Source organism: Anabrus simplex, chromosome 7 (assembly GCF_040414725.1).
Source record: "Anabrus simplex isolate iqAnaSimp1 chromosome 7, ASM4041472v1, whole genome shotgun sequence".
NCBI lineage: Eukaryota > Metazoa > Arthropoda > Insecta > Orthoptera > Tettigoniidae > Anabrus > Anabrus simplex.
The window spans coordinates 22713011-22730496 of NC_090271.1; the positions used below are offsets into that span (position 1 = coordinate 22713011).

General features: G+C 39.2%; 1 protein-coding gene across 1 annotated transcript; it reads right to left on the reverse strand.

Annotated features, from left to right (window-relative positions):
* Window positions 1-11881: 11881 nt before the first annotated feature.
* LOC137501536 (pro-resilin-like) lies at window positions 11882-16555 on the reverse strand. The gene is made up of 3 exons (XM_068228693.1): window positions 16541-16555; window positions 14707-14892; window positions 11882-12214 (listed from the first exon to the last, which is right to left on the reverse strand). The coding sequence occupies exons 1-3, from the start codon at window positions 16553-16555 to the stop codon at window positions 11882-11884; spliced, it is 534 nt and encodes a 177-aa protein (XP_068084794.1).
* Between the last annotated feature and the right edge of the window lie 931 nt (window positions 16556-17486).

Sequence of the window (17486 nt, forward strand, 5' to 3'; positions counted from 1 at the left end):
AATCAGGCCTGTTATTACTTTGTCTCTTTTATTACAGTTAGGAAAGTTATCCTTATAAAATAAATTAGCATACCCAAGTGTGATAGTGTTGTTCCTGGTTACATAAGACAGGGCTAGCAGCGGGTGTACCGTTATGAAACAAACCTAATAACGTAATGCTAACTTGGATTCTGATACATGATGGTATATTACATTATGACCTAACTGGGTGTGATTATCATCAACAGTTCGAAAGATGTGACAGTTCAGGTAGTTACTTAGGCCAGTCGAGGACATAGGCTACAAAACTCAGTGAAATCACAACAGAATTATATCCACCACTGCAAACGTTTTATTTACAGTGCTTTATTGAATTTCTCAAGTGACAATATGGAAATTAATTTTCTTTATGGTAATACACGAGCTTAGTTTGTAAGAATACTCGATTTTCTCTTACTTCGTGTTATGGAAGATCTTATTGTTCACTATTTTGCCGTGATTGTTCATCAGAATATGAATACAAATACAAACTAGTGTTAGTGTATCTGTTGGCAGAAACATCCTTAGCGCTGACCATGACTCAATCGAAGCTACACTCAGCCTACCTGCTAATCGACATAAAGACTTCCTTCCCGCTGTGAGGCAAGCATTTCCTCTATGGTGTAAAGTAGACTGGCTACTTGTCAATCAAGACTTGTCATCCCTCCCTTGGTGCTGATTATCAGCTGAGCGTGACGTCAACAGTGCGGTTTCCCTGTTTGAGGATTTAACATTTACCACTATTAAAAAGCATGTACCTTTCTCCAAACCCATAACACACAAATATCCCCCCTGGCTGAGTGCCGAGACTAAATTGCTACTAAAGAACAAAACCCATGCGTGGTCACTCTCAAAGTCTGTCCCCAATTCACCACACATATAATACTTTTAAACACCTCAGTAAAATTTCAAAATCGCATCTGAATAATGACTACAACCAGCACATCACTTCTATAACTGGAAATCTAAAAACCAACCATAAATAATTTTGGACCCTCATTTCATCACGTAGAAAGTCACCTCGGATACCACTGAATCTTAAATTACATAGTGATGATGTCCCAACTGAATTAAGGTCTCAAAAATTCAATGAGTAATTTCACTCCACTTTTACAACCCCCACACCTAACACACAACTACCACAGATCAATAGTGTTTGCAGTTGCTCACTGTCACAAATATCAACGACCCTTACCGAAATTCAAAATATTCTCAATAGTCTCCCAACAAACCGCTCTACCGTGCCCAATGATATTAGCCCTGTATTCCTCAAAAATATTTCTGAATCTCTCTGTGCACCGTTATCTACAAATTTAAACCTGTGTATGGCTAGTGGTACATTCCTCGACAGCTGAAAACAAGCTGATATCTCACCTATTTTCAAATCTGGCAACAAACACGATGTGTCATCATACCGCCCAATATCTATCGTCCCAATACTATCCTCTGTCCTTGAAAGAATAATCCACCACCGACTCCTCTTTTTCACACAGCCGTACCTACCTGAAGAACAGCACGGATTAACTTCCGGAAAGTCATGCCTCACTAACCTCACAGTTCTCAATCACCATATCATTTCAGTAATAGAAAATAAACCTCAGCTAGATGTAATCTATATAGATCTGGCCAAGGCATTCGACTCAGTGGATCACGCACTTCTTCTTCATAAGCTTGCTACCAGATTTAATATCCACGGCCCCGTCTTGTCATTGATAACAAGTTTCCTCTGCGGCAGAAAACAAAGAGTGGTACTCCCTGAATCTGCCTCTTCATGGTTATCTGTGTTATCAGGTGTATCTCAGGGCAGTAATCTGGGACCCCTACTCTTTGTTCTCTATATCGATGACATAATTATCTGCAACCAAAATAGTCAGTGTTCCACCCCTCTTATACGCCGATGACCTGAAAATCCTAAGATAAGTGTCTACGCCTGATGATTGTGATGACTGTTCTCAATTCGTGTGGTGACTGGTTTAAAAAATGGAATATTTCTCCCAATGTTGAGAAGTGCAATACAATCTCCTTTTCATTGCTAAAGCAAGGAATGAACACTGCCTATACCATCCAGGGAAATAAGTTGCAATTTTCTTCTCAGGTAAGAGACCTACAGCAGGTGTTATAATAGACAGTAAACTAACCTTCTCTGCTCATATTCAGCCTATAAAACCACGTGCTATGCGTTTCCTAGGCATTATGTACACGTTTACTGAAATTAATGATATTATCGCCTTAAAATTTTACTTTGTCTCGTATGTTCTCCCCATTATTGACTTTTGTTCCCCTATTTGATCCTCATCTGCTATCACAATTTATCTCAACTAAATAGTATTTTTAACTTTTTCACTTTCATTGTTAAGACTCGCAATCCTGTTTTTAAGAACAAAACTAAATCTGACATTTTGAACTACCTAGGTAAACTTGACCTGAGAAGCCGTTTACAATTCTCCGATCTATGTTACCTCCATCAAATAATCAATGGTTACACCAAATGTAATACTCTTCGGGCGTACTTTCCTATACACGTTCCTCCCCGCCATACACGAACCGGCGTACTCATCATGTGCCCCATCCATGCCTAATCTTACAACAACGCTCTATCTTCCACCGTCTCCCTACGCTTGGTAACTCACTACCCGATATCGATAAATTGACACCTTTCGCATCCTTCAAACAAAAAATTAAAAGATTCCCTTGATGTCCTCTCCAGGTTTCCATTTTTGTCCGTCCATCCAAACCTCGACCTTTCTTCTTCCTAATTTCTGTAACCGACACTTGCCAGTTATCGCTGTCATTGTTAATTTATTGGTGATACTTATACTGTTGTTTATACCTTTGTTATCTTTTATACTTATTTTATATTATTATTATTATTATTAGTAGTAGTAGTAGTAGTAGTAGTAGTATTGGTGGTGTAAAAAGGTCCTCCATTGGCTGTATCTAATAAATAAATAAATAAATAATAAATAAATAAATAAATAAATAAATAAATAAATAAATAAATAAATAAATAAATACACATGAATATGTCTTACGGCTGGGGTTCACCAACATCTCCTAGATAATAGGGCCTAATAACAGCGTGGTGACGTCACGCTAAGGAGGCGACAGAGAAACGTGGAGCATGGTCAAACACAGACATGATTTTAATATTTTTTGCCAATGGAATAATACTAACAAATAGCGTTTTAATTTTAAAGAATACTGAATTATACTGTCGAACCGTATTTTAGTAACTCTGCCATTAAAGAAAAACAGCACACAGTCGTAAAACACGACAGCATTTTACAATGTTAACTTACTTAGGTCGAATTGCTAACAACACAACAGGAAGTCACAATCATATTTCAATTTAAATAGGCACTAAATAGGCATTACATGATCTTAAAAGAAAACTAGCACGTATAATATATATCCTTTTGCCAGTGGATTTACGTCGCACCGACACAGTTAGGTCTTATGGCGACGATTTGATACGAAAGGCCTATTAGTTGGAAGGAAGCGGTCGTGGCCTTAATTAAGGTGGTGTGAAAATTGGAAACCACGGGAAACCATCTTCAGAGCTGCCAACAATGGGATTCGAACCCACTATCTTCCGGATGCAAGCTCACAGCCACGCGCCCTTAATCGCACGGCTAACTCGCCCGGTACGTATAATATTAGCGTAAGCCTTAAATATAAGCTGATATAGCGTCACTGGCAGTATTTGAACATGAGCCTACAACATTTCCTCCCTTGAAGTTCAGATATGGTTTGATTAGAATTTCATCTACTATCGATGTTATAAATTTGTCATTCTGTTCAAAACCTTGAATTGTATGTTTTCCAGAAAGTATGTAATATTGGACTACCATTCAGACTGGAGCCTACTCTTTTAAATGTATTGACATGTGACAAAATTAAATTGCTACTATGTCTCATAAATTTGTAAGAACAGCCCTGAAGAGTCTTGGCCCACCAAGCAACCGCTGCTGAGCCCGAAGGCCTGTAGAATACGAGGTGTCTTGTGTTCGGCACGTCGAATCCTCTCGGCCGTTATTCTTGGCTTTCTGGACCGGGGCCGCTATCTGACTGCCAGACAGCTCGTCAAATGTAATGACGTAGGCTGAGTAGGCCTCGAACCAGCCCTCATATCGAGGTAAAGATCCCTGACTTGGCCGGGTAAGATGCAGGCACGATATTCCTTCACCGCAGGGACGGCCATAACTTTGTAAGCATGAGGAGACATCAGACAGAAGGTTGAACAAATAACGAGAAAATCATTAACATGCTCCTTTATGAACTAAGTAAACTTTTAACTGTGGCTATTAAATTAACTGTGGGGTCATCATACTCGGTGTTCAATTTACCAACTAGGACTAGAATTAACTTATTTCCTGTATCATTCTGTACATTGTTAAACTCATTCCTTGTAATGCAGCTATGAAGTTCTGTAACTAAAGAATATACCGCATTTGTAGTACCGGCAGTAATTTTGTCCACATATACATTATAAATATTTTATACTTTAATGAAATCCCTTGAGAATAAATACCATGTCCTATTCCAATATAGTATGCAGTATGGTTGCCTTGATGTATCCAAGTACAGAAATAATTACTTACGTTCCCTTCATCACAGTACAACAACCATCAGGTAACAACATGTTTATTGTACTTTTCAGCTGTGTATGATTGTTGATTGCAATTCTGTCTATGAGGTATGATTGCTAATACTATCTTCAATGGCTCTGTTTATTGCTTCTCTCTCTATTATACATTTTTGCCTGGATCTACTCTTCACCTGCCACAATGTGACGATAAATACGATGGGCATTTGGGAAAGATATAAGGCACATCATTCTCTGACAATCACGGTCTTGGAAAAGGAGTAGTTAAAAGTTTTTCCTGGGGATCAGTACTAGTTACTTCCCATAAAATATCACTGACTTTGAAATGTCAGTGGCATACCTGTAAAATAATGTATCGCCGTGAGCGAAATTCGTGCATTTACAGAGTGAATCGGCCTACACCAGCAGCTCTTGTAGGCCTATGTGGTGTGTTTTATTGCGCATAAAATAATAATAATAATAATAATAATAATAATAATAATAATAATAATAATAATCTTTCTTTATTCGTATCAGAAGTATCAACTTTACTTACAGATATTTAACAAAAAGCAACAAGATATCTACATTCCTACTATACAAATATACAAGTCTATTATACAATCACAGATAGAGCAACAATATTCGTGAGCTAGATGATGCTTGCCCAGTATTGGGCGACGTCAATAGCGTTGGGGGAGGCTGCATTCAAGTCTTTCATAGTGCACATTGAAGGACATAAAACACACTGACATAGATGTTGGATCGTCTGCTGCTCTCCGCAATCACAAAGTGATGAATCACTTGAGAAGCCCCACTTCCGCAAGTTTACTTTGGTTCTGCCGACTTCTGTACGGAGTCTGTTAAGGGCTTTCCATACTGTCCACTTCTCCTGGTGTCCACATGGAAGACTTTCCTTCGGCTCTATCCAGTTGGAAAGGTGGTGGATTCTTTCTTTCCACATTGTGACTCTAGCATTCTCTGCTTTCCCCTCAAGGTTAACTGATGTGCGGAGAAAACTTTTCCTAGATTTTAGCCTCTGTGTGGCTGGGTGGTATCCATAGAGAGGATGTGCTACTGAAGAAGATGCCTGGAGCCTTTCTTTGTTAGCTGCTACCTCCCTACGAATCTCACCGGGAGCAATACCAGCTAAAAGTTGGACCTTCTCAATGGGTGTAAGTTTCAGACATCCAGTAATGATCCTGCAGCTTTCGTTTAAAGCGATGTCGACCTGCTTCGTATGAGCTGACCTGTACCAAACCAGGGAGGCACATTCCCCTGCAGAATAGCATAGAGCTAGAGCTGATGTTCTAATTGTTTGTGGTTGTGTTCCCCAACTTGTTCCTGATAACTTTCGTAGAATGTTGTTTCTATAATAATAATAATAATAATAATAATAATAATAATAATAATAATAATAATAATAATAATAATAATAATAATAATAATAATAATAATAATAATAATAATAATAATTGTTACGGAGTTTTCCGTGGTAGTTAGAGGTAAAAGAAGGTGCGGGGGGTGAACAGGTCTCAGGCTACGAAATTAAGGTGAATTTAAAATTTAACAAGGTTATATTTTCTTAGCAAAAAACAAGAAATAACAATAATGGCAGGTACAGAGTAGCAAAACCACTAATCGAGAATGTACAATTACAGGATTTGGGCTCCGAGAGCCAGACACACAATTCTGAGCAATTAGCCCAACTTTACGATATACAGAATTCAACAAAGGGGCAGAAGACCCCAATCAAGCCCAGGAGCACTTGCTCCAAATTACACAGTAAAGCCTCCTCGAGGCATACAACACTCAATTTTCGAAAAAGAGCCACTCGCTCTCAACTTTAAGCCTATCAAAGGCCACACCAAACTCCACCTTCAAGTTGTCCTCTAAGGACATATACACAGGGGTAACATACCCAACCTACTGAGGTCTATTAAGTGAGAAAAAGGTTAATTACTTGACCTCTAAAATAACAATTGAGAGGAGGCGATCTGCACTCCTAAAACATTTGTTTAAAACCTACTTGGCACAAGGCCGTTAATGCAAGGGCTAATCCCATACTAAAGAGGTGACTTTTAGAAGGAAACAATTTACGTTACATTAGAAGGGAAGACACGGTTGTGAAAATAAGTTCACCTCAATGCAATATGAGTGGGAGATCGAGAGGGTTAAGCACTCTCTATCCCAATATGTAGTTTTGAAAGAGAATAGAGGCTAAGAGTCTTTACATTTTAGGGAAAGTTACATGGTAGAAACGCTTCGGACCCGCCCCGAGAGTTAAACTGCTGAGCTAGCAAGAAAAGAAGTTATTAAAAGGCCATTACCTTGGTGTTGAACTGCTCCCCGAAGAAAGAGGCGCTTCCCGCCCCCTGCTATGTACTTTACACACTGAAAGATGGTACTGAAGTGGCACCGAGACCCGAAAATTAGCAGTTTATATACTCTCGCGGAAAGTTCGAGGCGTTTTTGGAATGAGAACACCCTCCCACAAGGATTTTATTGGTTCACCAAGAAACCCCCTACACAATACGAAGAAGAAACATATTATTGGTGGAAAATTAATTCGAGAAATTCGGGATTGGCTAAAATCAAAACAAGGGGAAAGAAAGGGTTAATATTGCCAACTTAAACAATGACTGAAAGAAATTTAGCAAAGAACAAACTTTTGAAATTAAATTTTCTCAAAAAAAAAAAAAAACAGTTCTTTCACTTCGCACTAGGGTGCACCGTTGTAGTTCTTCAGTAGAGTCCTCTAGAAGAGAATGTTCACACTTCTTACTACAAGCAAAACAAAAATACATCGAAAACAACACAATTCAGAAACTTCAAAATTTCCAAGTAGTGGCATCTTCAGGGTAACTTGAAAATTAACACATAGGACAAAGTTCAGACTTCTTCCAGTAGGGGAGTTTCAACTGGCGCAAAGTTTAAATAAGCGGCGTGGAGGTGTACCGCCCGGTACAACAACAACAACAACAACAATAATAATAATAATAATAATAATAATAATAATAATAATAATAATAATAATAATAATAATAATAACAACAACGTTTAAATAATGTATTCCATGATTGTGAGCTAACATAACCCTATGCGGTATCATTGAAGAGTAAATATGCCTACATATCACCAGCTGTTGCTTGTAGTTAAATACGACATAGGCCTATGCTCATTATGATGGTGTGGGAATGTAATAATAATAGTTACTCACCATTGAGTAATTAGTAAATCTGTAGTCTTGTCTTGGCATTGCACGTAAACATCTCTGACGCATAACCTCGTCTTTCGAAAAATTAATGCATGCACTTCGTTATCACTGTCGCAATTCTCCTTCCAGTTGAGTACCAACGCATCAGTACCACTACACACAACCGTATTAGCAATTCGCACCATTAAACGAATTAAAACTCTTCTAATTTCGGCGTTACATGACCAGACTCATTGCTGTATTATTACTGAAAAGGTTCAAGCTTGCCTCCCGATGCTGACGTCACAGCACACAACAGCGATATATAACCGTCACAGTATATTCCCAGGACGGTTGTGAGGCCTTATATCTAGGAGGTGTTGACGGTGGTGACGTCACATCAGTCGTAACGTAGGCCAAAGATGCTGCAGCTAGAAATTACATATTCAGGATCATTACCTTTTCGCAAAGGGAAGGGAGTGTTTCGTTAAGAACGTTGATCGCATGGTGACATAGCTTATACTCCTAGAGAGCGCAATATCCTGCAAAGCGAAAGCATTATTCTCATAGCTGTGAAGTCTATCGTAGTATCCCTATGCAATTTTAGTTATTATTTATTTGTTGCCGAAATTCTGCAGCATCAAAATACAAATATACATAGCTCTATTTTAGCGTGCATTATTTTAGGTAAGAAATATCTTGATTTGAAATTATACTGGATATCATGTTTACTTATGCCTTTTGGAAAATATATTTCAATAAAACTATGTTAAGTTTATTTCCCTGCTAAATTCTAAATGAAAACTTAACATAATCAAGTGCAATGCTTTGTATTAAAAGCTATAAGGCTGCTACAAGTTGGCTAACGGGAGAATGTTCTCCGTGTAAACCTCCTGTAAAAATGAGAAACCACGGAAAACCATCTTCAGGGCTGCCGACCGTGGTGTTAGAACCCACTATCTCCTGGATACAAGCTCACATACGTGCGCCCCCAAGCGCATGGCCAACTCGCCCGGTGCTAGAAATTTAAGAATGGCAAGAGAGCTGGTATTTGGTTAAAATATTACATGCAGATCACCCATCATTGGGAATGTCAAGATTTTCATACCCGCGTAACGATTGTCGTTTGTTTACACGCTCGTGGCCGTTGCCTACGTTATGATACAAGGCCTGGAAATAGAGCCCGTAAAATGCTATTGAAGTGGTCACACTAAAGTTCAATGCCGGACCGCTAGGATCGCCTTCTTGCCCCCTGTCTACCAGGTTCGCGACTTTAAACGTGTTTATTGAGTTGGTTGTGAATGTATTATGTATTCGTCTGATGTTAAGCATTAGCAGTTCCAGTCATCGTTTATTCACGAGAAATTAAAGGTAGTGGAATTTTATGTTCCCCATACTGCGAACCGAGGTATTGGGTAGAAAAATTTTGTCCGTTTTGCTCTACAATGCACCGTTTTCGAGATATTTAACATTATGCATTTAAGCCCCAAATTTCGTTTCTAGACCCAGTTGTGAGGGCATGTAGTTCACCGATTAAACAAAAGAAAATAGATTGCAGACCAGTGGACGCAGACGATCAACCGCTTCTACAGAATTCGAAAACGTGTTAAACTCTTATGTAGGTACCCAAACACCTTCAGTATCTGACTACAAAGACAAGCATAAGAATATCAAAAGGAATTTTTGTTTTAAAATGCAAATCAAGTCATAGACTAAGAAAAATTGTTGTAAAACTGAGAAGTGAAATTAAAAAGCTGAAATCTAATAAACAGAAGTCTCCTCTAGAAGAGAAAATTCAGAAAGATGGAGAAGATGGGTGATAAAGGCATTGTTTCTAATCGAACAAATTGAAGCTTATAGTGAAGCACACATTATATGCGGGGAAACAACTCTTAAAATTTGTACACTTTGGCATAGGAAAGCTCCGATGGATACCGATTCATAAGATCTGTAAACTGTCTCAAACCTCATCCGAATACACTAAAAAGGTACATTGGCTTCTCTAATGGGAAAACTGGAGTCATATATTTAATAAAAGAAAGACTTCAGCACGAATACAGTAATTTGAAATGTGCAGAAGAAAAATTGGGTCTCCCGTTATTGACGAGATGGCAATAAAACCCAGAGTAAGATGAGATATGACCGTAAAATCGATCAGTTCCTTGGATTTTCGTAAAATGAAATAGAGGACTTGGGCCGAGGTGAAGCTGTGGCTAACGGGTTACTCTGCTTTTTATTCCGTGATTTGTCTACGAACAACAGAATACCCGTGGCATTTTACTTCATTAGGCAGTTAACTAGCAGTCAGCTGTTAACACTGACAATGAAAGTAATCAGCGAAGTAGAAGGAACTGGATTTCCTTACCGCTCCAAAGTTTAAAGAGACGTTTCAGTGCCGCGACTGTGATCAATCACACATCACAGACGTGATACAACATTTTTCAGATATGTTCTTGATAACTATGCAAAGAAAGTGACTATTGACTGTGATTTATTAAACAAATTCAACAGCAAGCCTCTGAGGAGAAAAGTTTTGAAATTATAGAAATAGGGAAAAATCGGGTGAGTACTTCTCTTTATTTCCCTATTCTTCATTCGTGTGTGATAAGTGCAAAATGAAAGAAATCTATGAAGTGTAGTGTGTTTTAAGTTGTTTTATATATTTATATCTGATTCACACCGGGCATAATGATAATAAAATGTATTATTTCGCGTTATTGTATGAATATTCAATGTAAGGATATAGACAGAACATGAGAACAACAGAACATAAACGCGATCCAAGCGGCCATTGTCTGAACTCCTTTGTTCGCCCAGAAATGTGTCGACTTGTCCAGGCCTTCTATTATAACGTAGGCAACGGCCAGGTAGAGTTATCTTGTAAGAGAGAGAGTTCATTTTGTCCTCCTTCGGTCATTTAAGTACTTATTTAAGGCGCGCTTCATCTTGGAATGCTGACCATTATAAGCTTGTTTGTTGATTGTTGTATGCACTATTAGGTATTCCTCATCGTGTTTCTGTACGTTGTTGTTTAAAGTGTTTTGGTCAGGTATGCTGGGTGAACCCAAACTCCACCGATAAACTTCCGGTTGTTAAGAGATACCTTCCGAGTATACTGGTATAAGAGACCCCTGGTGACTTAGTGGAGAGGAATTGCATATCGTTTGGTTTGTTGCCCCAGTTAGCTTGTTATCTGTATTGCACTGAACAACACCTGTAAAGGAACATTTGTTACATACATGTAGAGTACACTATGATAAAACGTGCACGTGTTTCGTCTCAGGGTTGTTGCATTACTCTGTGTTTTGTGTTCTACGATTTGATTATTTCATATTACAGGCTTTTTCACTGTAATTATGGTATTTTTGCAGAAACAAGGATGACTGCGGTAACAAACCGAATAAATAACATTATTACTCTGCAACGAGCCACCGCAGACCACAGGTCCCTGGTACCAATATAATCAGAAAATATCTTTCCGCAATATCCGACAGGTTGTTGGTGGATTTTGGATTCATCCAGTATAACTGTATCTTCAAAGTCATCAGTAGTGTTAATTGTCGGCATGGAGGTGATGAGGTAGTCCTGCTGACTGTTAAACTGTTAATGATTATTGGGAAATGTTCCGAGCTTACTGGAATCTCCTTCTTCATACGAAGTCGTTCAAGGTTGAATTCAATTAGAGCAAGAAAGTGGGTGTTGTTCAAAAAATTTATTTGGGAGAAGGATTGGAAGCGCTGGAGGAATTTTTAAAGAAATATTCACAAGAATACTTCATGGTATTTTAATTTAAAAACGAGTATAATACAGTGAGAAACACGTCTCGCACTCAGCGACGCACTTACACATAAAAACTTAACAAATATACATAATTCATTCATTCATGTAACAAGCATACGACACAGAAATATCCACTTTCCTGTCACAGAAATTGGAGTTAATATCACCCGTGGATATCGAATGTATACATTAATATTATTTTGTAAATAACCTCGCAGATCCTATACGATATGATATGACACAGATATAAAATAGTACGTTGGCTAGAATCAGTTCCAATGTTCAGGTCAGCTTCGTCGTCTTCATTTACCAGCGGGTGGCAGGTACTCATTGGCAGGTTTCCTGGCTCCTCCATTTCCTCCATTTCCTCCATATCCTCCAGCCGGGGCAGCGAATCCACCGCCACCACCACCGCCGCCGCCTCCACTGGGATAGGTGGCTTCACCTTGGTACTGGACGTCGGCTACGTAGCCGCTGGCGTCGTCAGCTGTGTAAGTGACGGTCTGCCTCCGACCGTCAGGTAACTGCACGTAATATTTGCCATCAACTCTGGATCCGTCGCTCTTCTCCTCCTGGCCGAAGTCGTTGCCGCTAGGCGCGTCCTTGACGTCGTATTTGAATCTGTATGGCCGAGGCTGAAACAGTTGGATCATTTACTTCAAAACGTGACCAGCGTCATTGTAAAGAAGAGTGAGCATTTTGGAGTGTTTATGTAAAGATTAGTGCAGGCGATCATGCCGATATAAGAAACAGATGTGTGTGACAGTTAGCAGCATAGCAATATGTTGAGATGCTGGTCCCCAAAATTCCAAGTCTACCCAGCCCAAAGTCTGTAACATTTTGCAACATTTTTGTTAAAAAATATTATACTTGTGACTTATACGCTCTGTCCTTTACAGCGTCACTACAACCCCTAAATATCCTCATAAGGATATGGAGACATCTGCAACTTGTTTAAAAATTCTTGTTAATTTGGTTATCCCAGTGAAGCTCACTTCACTACCTAGGTGCTTACAATGATCAACCAACACATGTATTAAAAGTGAGACCTTTCCCACATCGTGAAACTTACATTAGAATACCATTTTCCGGTGTCCATTCGCAACATTGTGGTCAATGCAGCAAAAGATCTAATGGCTGGAAAGTAACCATTATTATTATTTCGTTTAATTATTTGCCCATTGCATTTCTAAAACGTTCAAGTTCAATATTTAAATCACATCGATGTAGTGCAATATACTAAGTCTGCTTTCAGCTAAGATAGAAGTGCATAAATCTTAAGTACGTAATCTGGAACTGTGTTATTCTTTTATAAGACTACGAACCCAAGAAAATACAGTTTTGTTAAATTTAGTTATATAGCAAATATAATTGGTTTCAGAACTTAGGTGTCATAATTATTTAGTCGTACGTGAAGGAAATGTGTATGACTGATATGCGTATAGGAAACCAATGCTACGGTTAACTTGTCAGTGTGTGTGCCACGTCGCTAATGTTTTCACAAATTCGGAGTGCAGTTACAGAGACCTGATGTAGAAACATGAACATAAAAACATCCTCTACTTCTCACCTCGTTGATAGGTTAGTGTTTATGTTGTAGACTTTACTTCAAACTAAAGAAAGACTGACTCATAAAGGGAAGGGTGTGGCCAATTAATAAGAAGAAAATACTGCTATCAATAAATTAGGAAAACAACTATTGGAAACTATTCTACACAGGCATGATTCCTTGCTTTCAACTGTAAAATGCCAAGACCAAACTGGTTGTGTTCCCTGAAATGCCGAAATATTTACCAACTAGATTTGATCCAGTATATGAAATAATTTGGAACTCTTGTGAATGAACAATGTGATCCCAACAAGGAAGTATTGTGTCGGATTGGTTAGATCAGAAGTGCGTTTATCAATTGTAATTCCAGCCGTCAGATTCATATTCAAGAGTTATTTTATTTCACTTTCCCTGTCCTTCTGTATGAATTCAAAAGCTGAATTCTTAATCAGTCGCTGGAACTCGGAATCGAAACACTCCAAAAAATTAGTGAGGACGTCCTTAGTCCTTAGCCAGGAATCTGCAGTACGTTGGACACATCAAGGGAGGCGAAAGATATGAACTTCTAATACTCATCATCCGGATGAAAAATGAAGGAGGAAGTTCTGCGTGCAATTGCAGGAATTTCTGCCTCAACAACCTGCACCGTTATTTCTGAGAAACATCTTCAGAGTCACAGTTCTTTGGACAATCGTAATAAATTGGCAACTGCCCTAAATAGAGATCAATTGATGAATTGATTGATTGATTGATTGATTGATTGATTGATTGATTGATTGATTGATTGATTGATTGATTGATTGATTGATTGATTGATTGATTGATTGATTGATTGATTGATTGATTGATTGATTGATTGATTGATTGATTGATTGATTGATTGATTGATTGGACGTGACTGCAGTAACCCACACACCGTGAACTGAATCGCCAGAGTCTGGAGGGCTACATCGTAGTAAAAGTATAATTTGAACATATCATTACTACTTTGGTCATGATTCCACTAAACTTGAAATTTGTTCAGTTGGTATTTGTGCAAAGAAAAAAACGGAGAATAAGAAGAAGAATATTTGGTTGAGTAAAGTTAACCACTGGAGTGAATATTCGTTAAACAGTATCGGACATTAAGGCTAACAGTATCACTAGGACGGGCATGTCGTACAGATGAGACTATGCTATATGAAATGTCATTGCAATCTTGCATTGATAGATGGTTGGTTCGAATCTCAACATCACAAGCCCTGAAAATAATGCTCCATGGTTCTCGATTTCCACGCCACGCCACAGTGTACCTTTAATGACTTCACGAACTATATCGCTATCCCATCGTGACCGAAACACGTGAGTTAGTGTAACGTTAAACAACTATGAAAATATGGTTTCGTTTACTGAAAGGGGAAATAGACGAGAATAACAAACCGTCGATAAATAAATGGCTACTAGCTTCCACTTTATTCCACTCACATCATTTTTTTCCTGAAGGCTAGGGAGTTTCGCGAACACCTATGCAGGTAGAACCAGTTTCCAAAGTTAACGGGAGACGTCATATAAATTGTCCACAGGACTATCGATACTCACTGGGCCACCTCCACCTCCACCGTTACCGCCGCCACCACCACCACCACGCCCACCACCACCATTGCCGGCTGCTCCGAGAACAGCTCCAACACCAGGACCGCCTCCAGCTGGTCCTCGACCGTAACCTCCCTCGGAGTTGACGGAGTAGCAGGTCAGTGCAATGACCACAAGACAAGTGGGCCACATCTGTAAAAACACAGAGATTAGCAAAGATATACTCAGTTAATATGGTACAAATCACGTGACAGCTGGGCCCAATAGAAACAAATAAACCGCGTTGGCAATCGTCCATAAAGACGTTAAATAACACAAAGAAAATAGTAACCGGAATGCATTTTGTATACCTTCACCCTTCAGGTGCTCGTAACGTGTAATATTAATAGATAGAATAGGAAACAAATAAGCCGTAGTTGATTGCTCTCGCTTGGTCAGTTCTTATTCTCTTCAAACCCAATGTTATCAGGTTGGCCAGGGCTGAGAAGACCGTCATCCCTGCCTTGCATTTGCCCACTCATTTCCTTCACCCGTGCGTCTTAACAGTAAACTAACACGCTACTGTTTGAAACTGATGATTCAATCGCTATAGCGTTAGTAGCGATGAAACCACCTACTGGACGGTACGTAGTAGAGGGCCTTGGAACTGCGCTAGCTGCCAAACGTTACCCTGACGTCCATTACTGTACCCAGTGGAAGAAACTGAAATCATTTGAATCAAATAAGAAAATTATGCAGGAAAATCAGCAATCCTATAGAAACTATTGTTTTGCTGAGAATCTCGAGACTGTACGCTTCGAAATGAAGGGCCACTCATTGAAATACGATCAGCTCTCACAATTTCCATTCAAGGAAAATAACAAATAATATATACTGTGTATTAAAAGGAAAGACGAAGACCACCTATGCTTTGCTATATTCAAGGTATTAATTCCTAATTGAGTCATTATCTCTTCACTTCCAATCACTGATTATCTCAAACTCGGTGGGGGATAACACCAAGGAGTCTTATCAAGGTTTATCATCCCCATTTCACGGACGAATCACCATCAAAAGCGTAATATGTTCTCACCCCATATAAATACTACGGAGATGTTTGATAGTAATATTTTTCTACCAACAAGAATCGAACCGGCTAAACACGGTGCCGGATCGTTAAGACGGCCACCATACAGGCACTCCAACACTGATCCAAAGACAGCTATTAAAATGTGAAGTGCTTACAGTTTAAAATACATTTAAATATGAATGTTAAATTAGGGCCTCCGTGGCTCAGGCGGCAGTGCGCCGGCCTCTCACCACTGGGTACCGTGGTTCTCACTCCATGTGAGATTTGTGCTGGACAAAGTGGAGAAGGGACAGGTTTTTCTCCGGGTACCCCGCTTTTCCCTCTTATCTTTCATTCTAGCAACACTTTCCTATATCACGTCATTTCATCAGTCAGTCATTCCCCAGAAAATGGGCGACAGGCTTCATCAGCCGGCACAACTCCTATCCTGACCCGGTCGAATGACTGGAAACAGGCTGTGGATTTTCATGTTGAACTGCAAATTATTGTATTTGCTTACACAACAATGCTAACATAAAATTATTTTACTCCAGTACGTACGTAATATTTTGTAAATTAGTGAGATTACATCTCATCTTCAGTTTACTTAATACTGTCGTAATGAGCTGTGGTTAGTACGTGCAATATCTAGGAGATTCGACTAAATTAGGTCCAAGTGGGAAGTGGTTGTTCTGTTAATTGCAGTCTATTCCTAATAAAATTGAATTGTAAACTGAAATGTGAGAGAGATGGAACTAATTTATAATATGGTTCTCTCGTGTATCTTCTTACCTTAGAGTAGGCCATGATGAGGAGGCTCCAGTGACTGATGTTGAGGCTTAGACACCTTGAGTCTTATATACACCGGAGGGTGGTGGGGAGACTCCAGATGCGGGATGCAACCTCGGCGAAAGGAATGTCAGAGGTTAAGAGTGGAATCCCCAAAGATGGTCCCTTCACTCATCACTTATCGAGCGTGCGTAAGAAGCCACGAGATATTCACTACACGCATCATTACTACCATAATAATTTAGTATTACTGAAATGATGCTTTGGTGGTCTCTAAATAATTCCGTATTATAACTGTTTTGTTCTTCTTGAACATCCTGTCATCTCATGAAGTACTGTACATAGAGACAGCAATGTTCACACATATGCCGTTACCGTGACTGACAACCTAAATCCTTCACATAGACCTTTATAAGGCGTGAAGTAGAGACTGGCCATTGTCAAGGCCATGTTCGAGGAACTGTAATCAACAGCTTGTAATACGTACTCTTCAACGTAAATTCAGGGGATATGCAAGAACTAGGTCCTTTCAAACAAAGTTTTGCTTGTGTATTACCACAAATTAATTTAATTCTGTTGTCGAAAAGGAGTATCTTGTAATTCTAACTGAAGCCATGATTTTACTAAATGTATTTGAGAAAAATTGTTAGATACTGCCTCAAACATGTAGGCCCATACTAACAGTGCAAGAGCAATCCGTCGTGGGTGGGAGTGGTAAGATGGATGCATGGTATTCCCTGCTGTCGTTAGAGGAGACAAAAAGGGGGATGAATGGCCCTCAACTCAGTAGCGTGGGTTGACAATCATTATTCCCCTAAATGAGTCTGGCATCCGTTCCACTTAACTTGCGTGAGGCTTCTCAATTGCATCTTTCCCATCAGATCGCCCTCGGTTAATATTAGTTATTCCGAGACCACAACTGTACTAGATTCGTGGCGCCTTGGGTGCT

Coding starts and splice junctions, on each gene's coding strand:
- LOC137501536 (XM_068228693.1), bottom strand. Junction 12,215..14,706: donor GTGGAGGTGGAGGTGGCCCA/GTGAGTATCGAT, acceptor CAACTGTTTCAG/CCTCGGCCATACAGATTCAA.